General features: G+C 41.0%; 1 protein-coding gene across 1 annotated transcript in view; it reads left to right on the top strand.

Annotated features, from left to right (window-relative positions):
• LOC105536617 (chromosome unknown open reading frame, human C9orf3) overlaps nt 1-20,052 on the top strand; it is a 404,528-nt gene that overhangs the window by 21,975 nt on the left and 362,501 nt on the right. The window contains 1 exon segment of the mRNA XM_011976020.1: nt 10,774-11,708. Coding sequence (XP_011831410.1) covers nt 10,918-11,708 — 791 coding nt within the window. The 5' untranslated portion in view covers nt 10,774-10,917.

Here is a 20,052-nt window from a genome sequence, read left to right as displayed (position 1 = left end):
TGCTTACACTGAGGTTTCAGGAACACGACACAGGTAGGGTACCCTACTCATTGCGTCGTACCGGAGGATAATGATACCATGTGACTTATCACTGGTGGTATTCAACTTGATTAAACTGTCAGATTTCTCTACTGTGAACATAATATTTTTTCTTTTCCATTCCTTATTTCTTGGAAGCAAATAATTAAGTTTGGCCTATATTCAAGGGGAAGGGAATTAAGTTCTATGTCTTTGAAGAGGTAATATCTACATCGATTTTTTGGAATTCTTCCATAAGGAAGATGTGGTCTCTCCCTTCATGATTATTTATTCAACCAATTTAAACAAATGATTACTTATTTAATTATTTGTGTATATCAGAGTAGACATATTCATTTTATTGGGGTTTAATCCAATACTATCATTATTTATTTTCTTACTCAAATTGTTCCAGCTTTGGGCATTGAAAGTTCTTTCAGGTTGGTTCCTGTGTCCAATTCTTCTGTTTGTCTGTCTGTTTCCTTCTTTACTTTAGGGGTCCATGTAATGCTTCAGACCCATCTTGTGTTTTCCCTGTCCAGTTTGAGAATCAGCCATGTCTCCAAGGAGGGCTGTTTCCTCGTGTTGGAAAATGGTATTTAGAAACAAGATCTAGGTGCCGGTTGTGCTCACTGCTTCTTGTTTTTTGAAGTATTTTTTGGCACCACATTCTCTTTTGCCTGCCCATCTTGGACTCCAATTACATGTCCCAAAAGTACCTGTTCATTCTTTTTCACATTTTTCTGTTCTTAACACTGGATAATTTCTATATAACTATTTTCTGGTTCACTGACTGTCTTCTATAATCATTAATCTTCTGTTAAAACCATCCAGCGAAGTTTTTATCTTAAATATAGTATTCTTCAGTTCTGGAATTTTCTTTTCCTTTTTAAAAAAGTAATTCCTATTTCTTTGCTGAGTTTTCCTTTTAGTTCATGTATTACAGCATTTTTGCCTAATTATAATATGAATAGCTGCTTTAAAATCGTTGTCTGTTAATTCTAATATTTGAGTCCACTCAGGTTGGTCTCTACTAATTGCTTTTTCTTTGAGTCTGGGTCATGTTTTCTTATTTCTTTTATGTCTACTAGTTTTATATTTTATCTTAGACATTGTAATTGATACTTTGTAGAAACTCTGGATTCTGTTATGGTCCTCTGAAGAATACTGATGTTTTGTATTAACAGACAGTTGACTTGACTGAACTCAGACTTCTAACTTTACCTTTGCTGCTGTGGAGAGCAGCCAAAATCTCAGTTTAGTTGAGTTCATTTTGCCTTAAGGAGGCCATTTGATCTCCCCCATACATGCATGGTTCAGGGTACAATTAGGGAATTGGGCAGAGTTTATATATAGAATATAGGACTCTTGCTTTGGAGACATCACCTTTCCTAAAGTTTTCCTTCTTTTCTCTCCAGCTGCTGTGTTGGTCTTGAACTCTAGTCTCTCATTCTTCAGCCAGTAAGACTTTAGGTTTTTGGCTGTGCGCGGTGGCTCATGCCTGTAATCCCAGCACTTTAGGAGGCCGAGGTGGGTGGATCACGAGGTCAGGAGATTGAGACCATCCTGGCCAACACGGTGAAACCCCATCTCTACTAAAAATACAAAAAATTGGCCGGGCGTGGTGTTGGGCGCCTGTAGTCCTAGCTACTGGGGAGGCTGAGGCAGGAGCATCACTTGAACCTGGGAGGCAGAGGTTGCAGTGAGCGAGATTGGGCCACTGCACTCCAGCCTGGCGACAGAGCAAGACTCCATCTCAAAAAAAAAAAAAAAAACAAAAAAACCTTCAGGTTTCAATCTTAGTTTTAACCCATTTATGCCTAGTGTTCCATTATTGGAACGCTAAGCTTGTGGCAGTTATTTATATCCTGCTGCTCAAGGTCATCTCCAAGGTCTGATTTTTCTTTTTCTTTTTCTTTTGTTTTGAGACGGAGTCTCACTCTGTTGCCCAGGCTGGAGTGCAGTGGCGCTATCTCAGCTCACTGCAAGCTCCGCCTCCTGGGTTCACGCCATTCTCCTGCCTCAGCCTCCCAAGTAACTGGGACTATAGGCACCTGCCACCACGCGTGGCTAATTTTTTGTATTTTTAGTAGAGACAGGGTTTCACCGTGTTAGCCAGGCTGGTCTCGATCTCCTGACCCCGTGGTCCACCCGCCTCGGCCTCCCAAAGTGCTGGGATTACAGGCGTGAGCCACCGCGCTGGGCCCAAGGTCTGATTTTTCACACACAAAAAATTGCAACCTCTGGCATAAATGAGTTAACTGTCTTGCCTGGCACCAAGTAGGGTTTTCCCTCCAGTGAAAAACTATAAAGCATGAAGCTCAATGCCATTCCCTTCTTCACGTGTTGGCTCCCTACAGCCCTTGTCAGCTTTTTGCTCACTTTCATGGGCCTTCAGAAATTTTGTCTTTTTGTCTAGCGTTTATAAGTACTATCAGTGGGAGGATTAGTCTACCAGAAGGTACTCCACTATTACCAGAAGTGGTACTCCCTTTCATTTAAGGGGAGGTCAGAATAATATTAATTAAATAATCAAACAGACACATGTAAAACTAAATGTAAAACTAAAACTGTGTTTGTTGTGCTACTAAGAAGCACATGACTATAAAATCTAATAACAGGGGAGTTTGACCTAATCAGTGAAGTCAGGGATGTTTTCCTTGAGGACATGATGGGGTCCAGAGAGTTACTAGACAAAGACAGAATGGAAGAGATTCCGCGTATTTGTTGATTGAGTGATATAATCCAGCTTTCTGTGTATCTGGGCTTCTTTCTTTGCACTTATTCTTAACCTCTCGTCTTTAATCATCTCTCTGGGCTTCTGGGATAATAAAAGATAATCTATAGCTACGGTGCCTCTAATGTTATACAACGAAGAATATCCTATATGAAAATTTCTTTTTTTTTTTCCAACTGAAATTTTAATTTTAGATCCAGGGGATACACGTGCAGGTTTGTTGCAAGGGGTATATTGCATGATGCTAAGGTTTGGACTTCTATTGAACCCATCATTTAGACAGTGAACACAGAACCCATGACAACTTTTTTTTTCCAGAAAGAGTCTTGTGTGCTGCTCAGGCTGGAGTACAGTGACGCAATCACGACTCACTGTAGTCTTGGCCTGTCAGGCTCAAGCAATCCTCCCACCTCAGTCTCCTAAGTAACTGGACTATAGGCGTGTACACCACCACGTCTGGCTAACTGATATTTGTAGAGAGAGGTCTTCCTGTGTTACCTGGGCTTGTCTTGAACTCCTGGGCTCAAGCCATCCTCCCGCCTTGGCCTCCCAAAGTGCCGGAATTATGAGCACGAACTACTGCACCCAGCCTCATGAAAACTTCTTCACCAAAAGGAATTGTGGGTCTGGACCATTACGTGGTATGTCGTAGTCTGTGGGCTTCTGGTCAGGGTGATCCACTGAAGTATAAGGAAATCTCCCTTCCACTTCAGGTATTCAGAAACAACACACACACACAGGCACACAAGTCTCTTTCTTTCTCTGTCTCTCTCTCACATACACACACATCCCCGTACATACATGCAGGTACCAGGGAGAAAGAACAGATACGTATCAATAAATGCAAGCTAATAACAAACTTCTTTCTTATCAGCAACAAGATATGCCAGGTTACAGTGGAGTTGTAATTAGTGTTAATTAATGTAAACTAGTGTAAAAAAGTGTTAATTAAAAATATCAACAAAAGGTCAACACTTAGTTAAGTGATCACTCAGTAGAGAGGATGTAATACAGACATTTTGAAACATACAACTGTTAAAATAATTTGTTACCCATGGACTCCTGAAATAATCACTAACGATAAACTTAAGTAAAAAGGAAATTGTGGCAGATTGTATTTTCCAAAAATGGCCATAACAATATTTACCATCTTCCATGCTTTTCTACAATATACCTTGCCACTCCCCCATCAAAAGGTGGAGTCTAATCCCCTCTCCTTGAATCTCTATTGGCCTTATGAGTTTGCTCTTGAAAGCAATAGACTATTAGAAATAATAACCATGTTGACTTTGAGGCTAGGTGAGAAGAGGCTATGCAGTTTTCAACTGGTTTTTGGGATGCTCATGCTGGGGGCTGCCTGCTACCATAGAAGATGTCCAACCATTCCAAGATCTCAGTGTTAAATAAGCTTTATTTAAATTTAAATAAGTTTATTTAAATAAGTTTAAGCAGCCTCTCTGGGCATCAGACCCTCCAGACAAGTCCGTCCTCCAGCTGAGTACCATTGAGTAACAGATTCCTCCAGCTAACTGTTACCCACATTCATGACCTATAGCATGGAATTAAATGGTTGCTGTTTGAAGCTACAAAGTAATTTGTCATGCAGCAAGTAGAATAAAGTTGGACCCAGAAGGAAGGAGTGGAATGTATAAGTTATCACCAGTAAGGAAGCTGGTGAATATATTTGTAAATACAAATGAATATTGACTTTAAAAAAGTTGGGTGGAGTTTTAACAAACAATGTGATACTAAGATAATAGCAACAATAATATGGAAGCTGGTGTGGAGTAAGGAAGAGGGAAGACTGGTGATAAAACTTTCCAAGGTCCTTATTTTGTTTGGAAGGTTGTTTGAGGTTGACTTTAAGTAGGCATATTAAAGGCATTGATTGTGTAAGTTATGAAACAGTGGAGGGGAAAACAGAATGTAGAAAAATTCAATAACAAGCAGAAAAATAAAGCTAAGAAACAAAATCACGGGAGATAGAAAACAAAACGTGTTGATTGAGATGGTGCTATTACAACTGTAATTGTGATAAATTTAAAGAAATTCATTTCAGTCATTAAAAATGATAATTATATTTTTAAAATAGCCAGTCAAATGTTGTTTTAAAAAGACAGCCAAGGCAAAAAGAGTCCAGAGCACTTAAAAATAAAAGAGATTGAAAGATGTGCCAGGAAAAAGCAAACCAAAAGAAAGTAGGTATGACAATATTAACATCAGGCAAAATGGAATTTCTAGACATCTCGTTTTTTCTTCTCAGGATACACCTGTGCCTCTTTTTGTGCCACATCGTTTTACCTGCAGGGTGCAGCTAAGAGGTGTGCGTACGAGGCTCAGTGCAGCATCATTTGTAATGAAGAAAATTTTCAAATAACTTAAATATCTATCAGTAGGGGAATGTATGGATAAATTATAGAATATTCCTGTGGGAGCATTAAACAGCAGTTAAAAGAGACAGATTTATATACATCAGCATGTCTATATCTCAGAACCATTGAGTGAAAGAAGTTGCAGAATAGTATGTCAGTGTGACATTTATAAACACAAAACAGTATATTTGAATTTCTAAGTTTCCTTCTAATTCTGAAATTATTGAATTTCACAGTAGTAAACTATGTTCCTGTGACTATATGCATTTGATTGTGTGAAGAATTGTGCCCAGAAACAGTGTATTTCAGCAAGTACACTGGCTGCTATTAAGAGCAATTGGCATATCCTAAATAATGGAATAGCAGAAAGCTGTCATTCTCTGGTCAGGTAATCAGTGGAATTAAATATTTAGTAATTACTCACAGTGTGCTCTATGTTGTAGAATAAGCATATATGCAAAAATAAGTTCTCCTTTCCCCCAGTTGCTTACAAGTAAAAAGATGTGGCATAAAAAGAGGCACAGGTGTATCCTGAGAAGAAAAAATGAGATGTCTGGAGGGAGATGTTTGTTAAGCAGTAACTTAGCACTAGACTATAGAGTACACAAGCTGGAATCCCTGTTGTATAGCTAACTAGACGTTGAAATCACAAAAGCCTTTGGATGGCAATTCCACAAATATTTATTGAGAACCGGCTGTGTTGAGGATACTCCACTTAACCTGGTCATGAACGCAAAAATGATTCAGGAGTTACAAGGAATTTTTAGAGCATTGGAGGATGGAGGTAACTATAAAATGAGCCAGGATAAGTTCAAGAGTCATGAGGATACACGTTGCTTTGTAGCTTGAAAGGAGAATGAAATTTTTTTTCGTGGGGGGATTAGGGACGGCGTTACAGAGGTTATATCCCACATTCGTAAATGGGTGCATTCCACTTTGGATGGCTGAGAATGGCAGAGCAGTTTCTTCTCTGCGCCACAGCTCTGTTTAGTATGTGATCCGCTTCCCCCTTAAGAAAAATATTACTGTACGCTAATCCTTTCAAAGCCTTTAATGGTGCTGCCGAGACAATCATTTAAGCATTTAAAATACATACCACATAGCACACTTATTTTCTTTTTCTTTTTTTTTTAGCACACTTATTTTAGATGCAGCGATGGTTAGCCACTGGAAACTCACCGTTGGTTTTTATAAGGGGGACTTTTATATGTTATGGCTTGTGACAGAGAATGGAAAAATGCTTCAGTGAGACAGGCTGGCATTTTGAATTGGAGCACAATAATAGCCAAAAGTGCTGAAGTAGACGGACTGCTTAGAAATATGGTTTCCATTTTCTGAGAGAGACCTTGCAGTGTGGCCACATACATGCATTTGCAACCACAGGCAGTTCAGTTTTTCCCTAAATGTGGGGCTGTGACCCTGACTGACGTCAGTGAGCGTTACGTACTTGCAGAGAGAAAGATGATTTAGGTCATCCATGCATCTAAGACAAGTAAGACATAGGCAAATAAGCAACAACTAATAGACTTATACATTATTTAGGTTGGAAACCATGCAAAAGTGACAGAATCTTCAGAATCTTCTGGGGCTGGCTTAAAAGTTCTCCTTTGCCCCCCAAGCTATTGCAATAAGAATTGCTTACTAGTCTGCATAACTTGAAGAAGATAAAGAAGGTCGAAGGAAGATATGAAGGGAGACTTAGAGGTGACATTTGTCTTATGACTTAGACAATATGAAGGAGATGGCCATGAGACCTGGGGATGAGAATTCCCAGGAAAAGCCTCAGCAGGTGGAAAATGTTCTGTTCACGGCAAACAAAAAGAACTGGGTGACCTTGAGCAAATTGCTTTGCCTGTCTGGGACTCACTGTCTTCATTTGTAAAATTAGAGAGTTGGATTGAGTGAGCCCTAAGGAATTTTTCAGTTCCAAAGTTCAGTGAAATAAAGATGACTTAAAGTAGGCCAAATGAAGTTGTTGATTGTTTTTAAAGATGGCAACACTGGGCCGGCCGCGGTGGCTCACGCCTGTAATCCCAGCACTTTGGGAGGCCGAGCTGGGCAGATCACGAGGTCAGGAGATCGAGACCATCCTGGCTAACACGGCGGAACCCCGTCTCTACCAAAAATACAAAAAAATTAGCCGAGTGTGGTGGCAGGTGCCTGTAGTCCCAGCTACTCGGGAGACTGAGGCAGGAGAATGGCGTGAACCCAGGAGGCAGAGCTTGCAGTGAGCCGAGATCGCGTCACTGCCCTCCAGCCTGGGTGACAGAGCGAGACTCTGTCTCAAAAAAAAAAAAAGAAAAAAGATGGCAACCCTAAGGCTGGTTGTGATGGCTCACACCTGTAATCTCAGCACTTGGGGGGGCTGAGGTGGGCAGATCGCCTGAGCTGAAGAGTTCAAGACCAGTCTGGGCAACATGGCAAGACCTCATCTCTACAAAACTTTAAAAAGTTAGATGAGTGTGGTGGCACGTGCCTATGGTCCCAGCTACTTGGGAGGCTGAGGAAGGAGGATTGCTTGAGCCCGCAACCCTAGGGATGTTTGAATGTTCAGAACAGGGTGTAATCATTGAGGGGGATCAAATGTTGGCAAGAGAAAAATGTTAAATGAAACAGGGTTCAAGTAAGTGGAAGGGGATGGTGTTGAGAGAACACTTCTTCCCCACTTCTCATGTTTCCTTCCTTGCTGGGGGAGTTCAGTCAGTGTAACACTCCTGATCCCAGTGCCTTTATCCTAAGGGAGCTGGAGTGACTTAGTCTGATAAATTTGGGAAGAAGAAACAGGATGTGCGCTGCTCATCTCCTCCCTTTTGCGTTTGGGCAACAATCCTGACCGCAGAGAGCCATTCTCTCTTCCTCCAGGCCTTAAATCTTACCTGAGGGAGGCCACCTCTCCTTCTGGAAGCATTGCCTGTGACCATGTTGATAAACCTAATTTGGCTATTCAGTTTCCAGCTACCTTTGGCTCTCACAGTAAGCCATGTTCTCCAGTTTAGCCTTCATCAGTAGTAATGGCGATATTTCGGTCTGCCTTTGCCATATCTTATTTTTTGCTACATTCAGAATCTGGATGGGAGAGGAATGTGCTATTTATTTGGCTCTCTCAAAACCCCAGAAGTTGGGATTCAGTGGGGCAGAATAAACTAAACAAGCTTTGGTGAGAAGGGATATTGTTCCCTCTGAATCAAGAGAAGGTAATACTTATGAAGAGCTAATGATACTTTGAGGTATGGTTGAGCTGCAGAGATTCAGAATTATCTCAGCAAAGCAGGGGGCCAAATCCTCAGCTGAGAATGACAGCAAGCATGGAATTGGAAAGTTAAAGGTGTTAGAATTGCTTCCGCAAAGTTAAAGGTGTTAGAAGAATCCGCTAAAGAGAACCAATGGATTGTCAGGGGACAAACGTTTCATCACTTAAGACACATGCCACGTAGTGCACTGATTTTAGAGGCGGCCGTGGTTAGCCACTGGAAGGCCAGCCGTGGCTTTTTGTAACAGTGGTTCTGCTAACAGGCTTGAGTGGGTGGGGCTCTAGGGCAGCCTCATTCTCTGCCACCAGGAACAAAAGTGGTGAGAACTGTTCTGTAGAATGTGTTTTATACCTAAATTATACAAATTTTTAGAAGTGAATTTAGGAATCTGTTAGAGTTGGACAATAAATAATTATATCTATAATGTTAAAAATGCTAAACTGTTTTCTCTGAATATGATAGTTTAGCCAGCCACTAAATTGACCTTTGTCTCACTGATGCCTGTTTTCGTTCTGTGTGTGTGTGAGCGTGTGTGTATTCCGGGCTTTTAATCAAACAAGTTTTTCAAAAGACGCCCAGTCAACAAAATACTGTATGTTCGCAGCCACAGCCACCATCAGAATGAAGGTTTAAGATCACTGTTTCTCATTACATAGAAATAGCCACGGCTTTATTGAAGGTTATTATTCAAAATGACAGGACAGAAAATACTCTGGCTTATCCCCTGTGCTCATTGACTTTTCTAGGACCAAGGGAAATACCAGCTTGTCCATAAAGTAAATTCAAACTCTTCTTTGCATCCTTGCTTTCTCTCTACTCCTATTGCACTGAAAGTGTGCCACACACAGTGCAGTGGGGGAGGAGCAAGGACCAGGGAAGGGTTTCAGGAGGTGTCGCACTTAAACCGGGACATGGAGAAGAACAGGATTTGGCAGGTGGCGGTGGGAGGGCAGGAGCAGGAGCACTCCATGTCCAGCACATGGGTCAGTCCAAAAGGCACATCGGCCTAGAGTCAGGTCCTCTTCAGGAAGCCGTGTTTTGAGTAGGCCCTTTGGCTAGAGGACAAGGATGCAAGGGAATGTTGCCTCTATGACTGGAAAAGTAGATAGAAACTGATTGTACAAGGCTGCAGGAGACAGGATTTTTTAAGGTTAGGTGAGATTTTGAAGAGGAACTAGTCTGTGGAGAGGTATAAAGTGAAAATCAATGGGATATTAACCAAGAATGAGATTCTAGAAGGAAAGGAAATAAAAGGGTCTAGTAGAGATGCAGATAAAACAGTGAGGAGGAGTTAGGATACAAAGGGAGGGCTTGATTTACTTGAAAATTCAAGTGTTTTGTAGTTGTTGAAAGAATGCCTCCTGATATTTAGAAATACAAAAATTATTTTAAGTATATCTACTCTGTCAGAGTTTTTCTTTCTGTTCCCCTGCCATTTCTTTTTTGGTTTTGGTAAAAGAATAAAAAAAGAAGAGCATATGCTGAAAGAAATTAGGTACACAACAGGGACTGAAATAATTTCAAATAATTTTTCTTTTAGCCAGATTGCTAGTATACAATAAGAATACATTTTGATTCAGAACTTTTATGAAGAATGTGTGCATTTTATTGTAACATCTGTTTCTACATTTTAATTTCTCTCCTTCCTTTTGTAGGTATTTGCATGCTTCTTTTTTTTTCCAAGTGAGAAGACCTTTTGCTTGCCACAAGAAGGCTATTACCCAGAATGTTAATGGGTTTTCAGCTATTAAGATGTAATGATATACCTTGAGTATTTAACTACAAATTTGAAAAATCTCCATGAACAATCTCAAAGGAATACTTAGAATGCACTCCTGGTAAATTGGCTCATTTTCCTGTAATTTACTGGAAGTGCTGATATGAGAGCAGTCCTAATGTGAAAAGTACATTAATCCCTGGAGTTACATTGTATGTATTAAATTATTACTCTCAAAGAATAAAATGTATGGGGCCATTTAGCCTTCATTCACACTTGTTACTTGGAATCACAGTGGAAAAACAATCACTTATCTTTTGATGCACAAAATTAGAAGGGATACATTTAATATCTTTTAAGACCATAGGCACAGTGATGCTGGGTTACACTTTTGCATAACAATTGCTGTTTTCTAAAAGAAGGACATTTCTCACTGGAGCATGCTTCTTCTGGCTTTGTGGAGGCCCGTGCCATCCACTTGGTAATTGAAATATTTTTAGAAACCCATAATGCAGCTTTCTTTCATGTCAGTAAAAAAGATTAGTCAGCCTTCCAGCCACGAGCATCCACCACTTGGGGGATTATTTAGGATGGTGGTCAACTGGCAGGAGCAGCAGTTGCAGGAGCACTTAGGTCTTATTTGGAATTTTGTCTAATTGTGCTTTCCTTTTTTGCCAGGAGACTGAAAGTTGTGGAACCATAATCTGTGACATCAGTTGTTTTTTGATAAGCAGCTATTTATGATTCTGGAAGATTAAGGCAGATAGGAAGCCCCATCTGAGATTTTAACAAATCTCTCAAACAGTAAACCACATCGTGGACATGCAGCTGGACCCTGCCGGAGATGACCTGCCTCTCATGGCCAACACCAGCCACATACTTGTGAAGCACTATGTGCTGGATTTGGATGTGGATTTTGAAAGTCAAGTCATTGAGGGGACCATAGTGCTTTTCCTTGAGGACGGAGACAGATTCAAGAAACAGAATCGCTCTGTCGAGGAAGCCTGCCAATCAGAGTCAAACAAAGGCTGCAAATTGGGGATGCCTGAGCCCTGCCATGTTCCTGTGACAAATGCAAGGACCTTCTCATCTGAAATGGAATATAATGATTGTGCAATCTGTAGTAAAGGGGAAAAAGATACTTCTGATAAAGATGGTAACCATGACAACCAGGAACATGCTGCTGGGATTTCTAGCTCGAAGCGCTGCTGTGACACAGGGAATCATGGGAGTGAGGAGTTTTTGCTAGTGTTGGACTGCTGTGATTTATCTGTGTTAAAAGTCGAGGAGGTGGATGTGGCTGCTGTGCCAGGTATGGAAAAATTTACAAGGTCTCCCGAGCTCACTGTTGTTTCTGAGGAGCTCAGGAATCAGATTGTACGTGAACTTGTGACTTTGCCTGCAAATCGCTGGAGGGAGCAGTTAGACTATTATGCTCGTTGCAGCCAGGCTGCTGGCTGTGGGGAACTCCTCTTTGACACTGACACTTGGAGCTTACAGATCAGGAAGACAGGGGCTCAGACAGCTACTGACTTTCCTCATGCTATCAGGATATGGTACAAAACTAAACCTGAAGGGCGATCAGTTACATGGACCTCAGACCAGAGTGGCAGGTAGGTTATCCGAGCGCTTCGAAGCCCCGTGCCTGTTAATCTTGTACGCTGCAGGGATGCTTTCAAACATGAGACCGGTTCTGCAGAGATGCTCCTGTGTCTTCTGTGACATGACCCCAGTAGCCTCAAATCCTTAGACCTACAGTGAAGCAGGTAAATTCCCAGGCATGCTAAACCCTTAATAGGATTAGCTCCCTTAAGTCAGGATGAAAAGATCATTAAGCCCTCCTATTTCTGAGTTAAGAGATTGAAAGGCAAGCTTAATGCTGAAATCCTGAGCCTTGCTCTCCATTGAGATCTCTGCTAGTGACTTGGAGTGCTGTAGATGGGAGTGATACGTCTCCAAGTGAGTACTTCCTTAACGTTCCTTCATAGTCCCTTGAGAGACCAGACTGCCATGAAGTTGGGTTGGTGTGAAGCCTGGCAAAGTGCTTTCAGATAAAGCCGGCTCTGCTTTGTGCATTTCTTACCGTACCTGTCTATTGGCAGCTATGCCTCCCTGACTTTTGTCAGTTTTCATGTAATGTGACACCCCCCCGCCCAAAGCATACAAAAGACCTATTTCGGAGGAGCATAACAGTCCTCTGAGACTGCACACTGGCTTCTTTGGCCGTGATTCTTGGTGTGTGGTACCAGAAAGACCCCTGGGTTTTAGTTCGAGGAAGAGGAGTTGATGAGGCATCGTTTTCTAGAGGGTACATTTAGGCAGCCCTTCCTCTAACAGTTGTTCAGATTTTTTTAAATTTGAGAATTTTGAAATCAAACTTTATTGATTCCTCCGTATTTTACCTATTTGTGCCAAAGTACTGCATTCAATATGGTAATTATTGCAGAGCTTGGATGAGGAACGTTGACCTCTGTTAGCTGGGTTTGAGAGCCTTCTTTTATAGCGTTGGATTTCCTTAATTGAAGCGGTGGTCTTCGGCAACGGCTTACATGTCTCCCTCAATTCATCCCCCAAAACACTTTGCAGGTACAGTTTTTTAAAGCCTCACTTTGACTTTGAGCTCTAATTATTCATTCCTTTCCTCTAATCTTACCTCCTGTTCTGGTCTCCCACCCTGCTAGGAATGAGTTCACTTCCTGTCTTATTTCTGTTAGAGTCTGAGGCAGCCATTGGGAAATTGCAGGGTTGGTGCAAACTTACATCAGTACAAAAGCATAGTGATTTATTTATAGAATAACTTATTAGATATTTTTTGGAGACTGTGAAAGAATGAAACAGGTGTTCTTACTGTATCTTCACACTTCTTGAAATTATTAAAGATGGGGATTTCAATACGATTTAACAATATGCTATCTGAATATTTACCTAGGAAATTGTAGTTTTTATACTCCTAGATATTTCATTTTTGAACTAGAATAATGAGGAAGAAGGAACTATTGACAGAATTTGGAAGAAATATTTGTGGCCTCAAACATGACTTTCTCCTGAGTGCTCACTGCAAAGAAAGAGATTAGACTGGTGAATTAAATGACATGTAAAAGTGTTGAGTACTTATGGATAAATGATAGTTTCTGTAAAGAAATTAAAGAGGTCCTTGGGCACATTTTGCTCCTTCAAAGGGTAATTTTACTCTTGATATCTCATTTTCTGATAATTCAATAAACTATATGATCACAGCAGATGTTTAAACTGTATCCTTGGAAGTTTGGGAATACGCCTTAGTATATTAATGCCATTTGTGCAGTCTTCTGAGGATAAGAAAAGTTATTTTAAAAAACAAATCCTAAAAAGATGTTTTCTCTTTTTTTCCCCTTTTCCTGGGGTGGGGAATTTTATATACAGTCAGTTGTGAAGGAGCACCAGGTGTCTCTCAACGCTCCCTTGGCTGCAGAATACATCTCAGGATGTCCTGGTAATTGTTTGGATATGTTAAGGACTTTAAAATGAGTAAGGAATGCCAGTTTGCTAGACAGAAATAACTTCTTAGTGATATAAATGAATAGTAATTGTCAAGATCACAATACTTTATGAATATAATTGTGTGAAAATGTAACATTTTACAGTTGCCTGAAAAACATAATTAGCTAGAGCTTATTCCTCCAGGGAACAGAGTCTACATTTATTAAAACTAAAATAGTTTCTACATATTTGTTCCTGAATGGCAGAATATTATCAGTTATACCCACTATAAGTTCTCAGGCTGGGATGAGAAGCTCTTTATTCTCATTTTACAGGTAAGAAAATAAATGACTGGAAGCTTCTAGATAAATCTGTATCTCAAGTGAGAGAGAGAATGACTTTTTTTGAATTCGATCTTCACATGTCACTTACTGTATGCAAAGTTTTCAAGTATATTTAAAACATAAATTTATTATATTAACTTTCAATAAATTTCTGTTTTTAGATTAGACAGAAATATAAGAAAATCTGTAAACTGGTACCTTTTCTTTTAAGTTCCATTAGTGGCTTCCCCATTTCCCACCTGCACTGTATCCCAGCTGAGAATAAAACTTATGAGTATCAAAGTGAAATAGCTTAATATAGATATGGATGGTTGCATATGGAAATAATTACAGATGTGTGTTTCAAAGGGTTAGTGTGTGTACATGTACACATGTGCATATACGTATATGTGTATAGATGTATATATGTACATACACATGCACATACACGCACACACATGCACACACATGAACACATACACAATGCACACATACATGTGCATGTGCACACATATGCACATGCACACACGCTCACACATGTGCACACACATATATGTGCGCATATGCACATATATGTGTGTATACATATGTATGTACACAGATGTATATACACATGTATATACACGCATATGTACATGTATGTATACACGTGTGTGTATACACACACACACACACACACACACACACTGTATCTTGGCTTGTCAGCTGAGAGGGTCTTAGAAGTAAGCACACCTAGCACCCACATCTTAGTTTCTGATACCATTCTCCAATAAAGAGAACCAGGGCTTCTTGGAGAAATATCCAGGACAGGGGCAGGAAATATACAAGATGAGCCTGGAGCATCTTGTAATGTCAGAAAGTAAGGAAGCCCTCAAACAGCAGGAGCAACAACCCACAGCGATGGGGGTAGGCCGGAGGGACAAGGGGCCGTCCGAAAGAGCTCCTCATGCCCAAAGCAAAGCAACAAAATTTATCAAGTAGTTTCCAATGACATCCCAGAGTATGAAATAGTCATTTATCCAAGCTGATGTAAATACATGATTGAATAAACAAATAAATGAGGAAGAATAGACAAATCCGTGGTGCAAAAGAATTCCAAGTTAGTTGTGGGCATGTTCTGTCCTCAAGGAGGTGGGGTCTAACTCCTCACTCCTTAAGTGTGGACTACACAGTGAGTGACTCCCTTCCAAAGAGAACAGAATGGAAAGGGAGAAAAAAGTAACTTTACACTAGAGAAATCTGACAATACTAATTCAGCAAGATGATCAAGGTCAATATCAACAGTGATAATTTATGGGGATAGTTTATTCTCTGGTATGATATGATGAAAATGTTATCTTTGTGGTCTTCCTCGCAAAAGCTCTTAACTCCAATCTAATCATGAGAAAAGCATTAGATGCATCGCAGTCAAGGGACATTAAACACAATACCTGATCAGCTCTTCTCGAAACGAATAAGGTCAGCATAAAGTCTAAGAAACTGCCACAGTCAAGAGGAGCCAGAGGAGACATGATGATTAAAAGCAATGTGGTGTCCTGGCCGGGTGCAGGGGCTCATGCCTGTATTCCTAGCACTTTGGGAGGCAGAGGTGGGTAGATCACTTGAGGCCAGGAGTTCGAGACCAGCCTGGCTAACATGGCGTAACCCCATCTTTACTAAAAATACAAAAAATTAGCCGGGCATGGTGGTGGGCACTTGTAGTCCCAGACACTTGGGAGGCTGAGGTGGGAGGCTCACTTGAGCCCAGGAGGTCAAGGCTGCAGTGAGTCATCTTTGTGCCACTGCACTACAGCCTGGGTGACAGAGTGTGGCTGTGTCTCAAAAAATGAAATAAATAAAATAAAAGTAATACGGTATCCTGAAACAGAAAAAAGATGTTCAGGAAAAACTAAAGAAAGCTGAATGAAGTGTGTAAATGTATCAGTATTGGTTTACTACTTGTTACAAGCATATTAATACAAGATGCCAATAATAGGGAAGGCTGAGTATGGAGTATATGGAAACTCTGTGTATTCTCTTTGGATTTTTATTTTTTAATTTTATTATTAATTTATAAGACAGGGTCTCACTCTGTCACCCAGGGTGGAGAGCAGTGGCATGAACTTGGCTCAGCAAGTTCTTTCTACCCTGAAATCTCTTTTGTAAGACCTCTTTTCTCAATTTATCATGTGGCAGGGTTCTCTGGAGAAGAAAATCCATTTGTAGCTTCAACCTCCTGGGCTGAGATGATCCTTCCACCTCAGCCTCCCGAGTAGCTGGGACTACAGGTGTGCAGCACCACGCCCGGCTAATTTTTGTATTTTTTGTAGAGACAGGGTTTCGCTGTGTTGCCCAGGCTGGTCTCGAACTCCTGGGCCCAAGCATTCCTCCCACCTCAGCCTCCCAAAGTGCTAGGATTACAGGCGTGAGCCACTGCGTCCAGCCTTGCCGTTTCAGTTTTTAAAATCTAAAACTGTTTTAATATAAAAAATTAATGCCAGATGTGGTAGCTTATGCCTGTAATTCTAGCACTTTGGAAGAGAGAGGCAGGAGGATAGCTTGAGTCGAGGAGTTCAAGACCAGCCTGGGCAACATGGTGAAACCCCTTCTCTACAAAATAATAATAATAATAATAAGTTACAGCTACTCGGGAGGCTGAGGTGGGAGTATTACTTGAGCCCAGGGAGGTGGAGGCTGCAGTGAGTCACGTCTGTGCCACTGCACTCCAGCCTGGGTGACAGAGTGAGACCCTGTCTTGAAAAAAAATTATTCAAATTTGGAGGTTTCTACCCTGAAATCTCTCTTGTAAGAGCTGTTTTCCCACTTTACCATGTGGCACGGTTCTCTGCAGAAGAAAATACATTTGAAGCTCTAAAGGAGTGTTTCTTCTGAATGATTATCAATAATTTTATCTTTATTATTATTCTACTTCTAATGTGAAATATCTGGAAATAGAAAACTCAATTTTCCTGCCTTAGTTTAGCCATTTGGGGGTTGTGCAGTTGTTGAACCTGAATGCTTCTTGCCTCCATCGTTCAGATACTGGACTGTAGGTGACACTGAAAATGACTGATGTAAGGAACACGTGTATAACAATCAGATACACTGCTTCTTGGAAAAGATGTTTGCTTTTCCGTGGTATGTGGGTGTGTGTGCCCTGTAAAAATATTTTGATGAAAACAAAGACAGGGTCAAGACTTGTGTAAAGGTGTTCTTGCTAAGCTTCAATAAAGCAATGGGACTTAATATGTTTTTAATTCTAGATCTTCAGTATACCTAAGAAATAAACTTTTTAAATGGAAACCTTTATTCAAAGTTGATGTGTTTTCTTCATTTTCCTTGTATTTTTAACATTTTTTCCATTTCCCTGAAGAAAATGTGATTTAAAACCGAAGCATTGGCCGGGCGCGGTGGCTCACGCCTGTAATCCCAGCACTTTGGGAGGCCGAGGTGGGCGGATCACAAGGTTGGGAGATCGAGACTATCCTGGCTAATGCGGTGAAACCCCATCTGTAGTAAAATACAAAAAATTAGCTGGGCAAGGTGGCGGGTGCCTGTTGTCCCAGCTACTTGGGAGGCTGAGGCAGGAGAATGGCGTGAACCCGGGAGGCGGAGCTTGCAGTGAGCCGAGATCACGCCACCGCACTCCAGCCTGGGCGACAGAGTGAGACTCCGTCTCAAAACAAAACAAAACAAACCGAAGCATTCTCTTTAATAACCCATTCTCTTTTTCATTAGAATCATTATAATAGTTGTGGAAGCAGCCAAGTGGTTTAGGAGGTCTGAGCTTAAGCTGATGATGTCACTGAATTTGGGTTGAATGGAGGAAAATTCGGTTACATATAGGAAATTTACATATAGGAAATTTACATATAGGAAATTTATTAGAAAAACTAGAGCTATTTGGATTTTTGTTAAAGGTGAGAAAGCTAACTGGGAAAATACATTGTAAGATAAAGTAATATTAAAATTTAAACTTTTGTAAAGCACTGTGATTTTTTTGTTTGTCTGTTTTAGACAAGACCGGGATGAAGTTAGCAAAATACTAAAGAGAACTGCCTTTTTTCTGTTATATTTCTTGCTCAGCTATTGGGCCAGGGAGGATGTAGACTTTGGGAGTATTTTTAGTTTGGAGTATCAAAACCAGATGTTAAAACATGTTCTTCCTCCTCCCTCCCCCCACTGAATTAGTTTCATTATTTTATATCTCACTCTAAAGGAAAGTTTTAAAATTAAAAGAATGAGCAGAAGATGTTTTGGGAGAGATTTCAGGTCTACGAGGAACATTTTCACAATTAGTACCTTTTTTTTTTCTTTCTTATTTTCTTCAAGAAACCAATGCAAAATTTACGAGAACTAAAATGGAATACACATTAATTCTATGATATGGTATGACTGCAGAGTCGGAATCATGAGTGAAAATGCTTGGAAGGGTCACGTTTTAGCTGCTTCCTCCCTTTGCTGCCCAGGCTGTGCATACCTCTATTTCCCAGAATCCCAGTTGCGTCACCACGGAAGAAAAGACGAGGATGGACTGTCTCAGTCTCAACAAGTAACCAACATTACCAACCGAACAAGAAATAAGTAACAAAGCATCTACAGAAGATAACAAATCACGGTGCCCCACATCACCAAGAGCATCCTGTGTTCGAAAGAACGTGGATGGGGAAAGCCAGGAGACCTAGTACTAGTGAGAGCTGTGTGGTAACTAGCTGCGTGACTTCAGCCAAGTCACCTGACATCTCTTCATTTCCTCGTCTGTGAAACGAGAAGATTCCGTGAGAGCTTCTCCAGACTTTTTCCATGTACACAATCCTATACCCACAAGCACTTCCAGATGAGAAATACTGTCTTTGCCTTTACAAGCAGCTTGCCTGTTTTGCACCCGAAACATTTCTGGTGAAGAAGTGATGAATTTCTGACTCAAAGCCATTTGCAGCCTTGTCTGTTTTGACTTTACGTAAAATCTATCTTTCTGAGTCAAAGCGGCATTCCGCATGGACCTGCCGTGTATTCAGTATGATTGATGGATTCTGGTTTGGTAATTGTGCCAGGAAGTGGAAAAGTAGAATAGTAATGAGGAAGAGGTGCCTGTGTGTGTATAGGAGAGAAAGAGAGTGAGTCATTGCTAAAAACTTTTAGTAGTTCTTGCTGTCTGTGGCACAAGAAAGCAAGAGGGTTGCTCACCTCTAATGGAGACTGTAATCTAGGTTTAATGAGAACATGGAGTTGTAAAAAAGATTAGTGTGGAAAGAACAGATGGAAAGGAATTGGAGGAGGCCTGAAGACCTTGTAACCCTTGGAAACTTATAAAAGATTCTGACCCCGTAAACTGTCGCATCTGTGGCCCACCCTCCAGAGATCAGGTCAGGGCCGCATCAAGCCACATGTGGGGCCATCGTGGGCTCATTACCTCCAACCTACTTCTGGCAGCCTTCTCCCCAGTCACCTAACAGTGGTAACCAGGTCTCAGAAAAAAGGTGACCTGATGGACTGTAGTGGAACCTAAAACATTTTTAAACGAAAAACAACCCCCTTTTTCTCCTGGCTGCGAAAAGACAAATGCGTGCAGTAGTGAACGGAAGAAAAAGAAAATGTATGATTTCAAGCAATCCCTTACAAGTTTGGCTGGCTAGCTCCTCCTTAAGAAGACTAGCAAACACGTCAGTCTTAGCTGACCTCTTACCTTGAAAGGCAGAGTTAGTGTGTCTCGTCCTCATTGGGCCTCTCTGCAAATGCACAGACGTTTAGCCAGAAGCTGCAGTAACTGTTATTCTGACAAGTTCTTCCTCAGTTTAGAAGTTCTCTGATGGCAGCAGGCTGTGGACCTGCATCTCACCCTGTCTACCCCTATTTTTCTCTCCTTTCTGATTTTCATTGTGCCGTCGTTCCCACGACTCCTGTGCTGTTAATCTGGGCTCCCCAAGGGGTCTTCCACACAGTTGGGTGTCCCAGGGCATGTGAAGTGAACCCTGGTGAGAGAGTTTTCCTTTGCGTGTTGGAAGGAATTACTCGACGTAGAAATAGTGACGTTACAGGCGTTGGAGAATTTTAGGCTGCTGCCTGCACGTCTGTCCTATGTTGGAAGGAATTACTCGATGTAGAAATAGTGACGTTACAGGCGTTGGAGAATTTCAGGCTGCTGCCTGCACGTCTGTCCTATGTTGGAAGGAATTACTCGATGTAGAAATAGTGA

Source organism: Mandrillus leucophaeus, unplaced genomic scaffold (genome assembly GCF_000951045.1).
Source record: "Mandrillus leucophaeus isolate KB7577 unplaced genomic scaffold, Mleu.le_1.0 Scaffold161, whole genome shotgun sequence".
Classification (NCBI taxonomy): domain Eukaryota; kingdom Metazoa; phylum Chordata; class Mammalia; order Primates; family Cercopithecidae; genus Mandrillus; species Mandrillus leucophaeus.
Note: the sequence above shows the minus strand (reverse complement) of the source record. Positions and strands in the feature narration are given on the sequence as shown.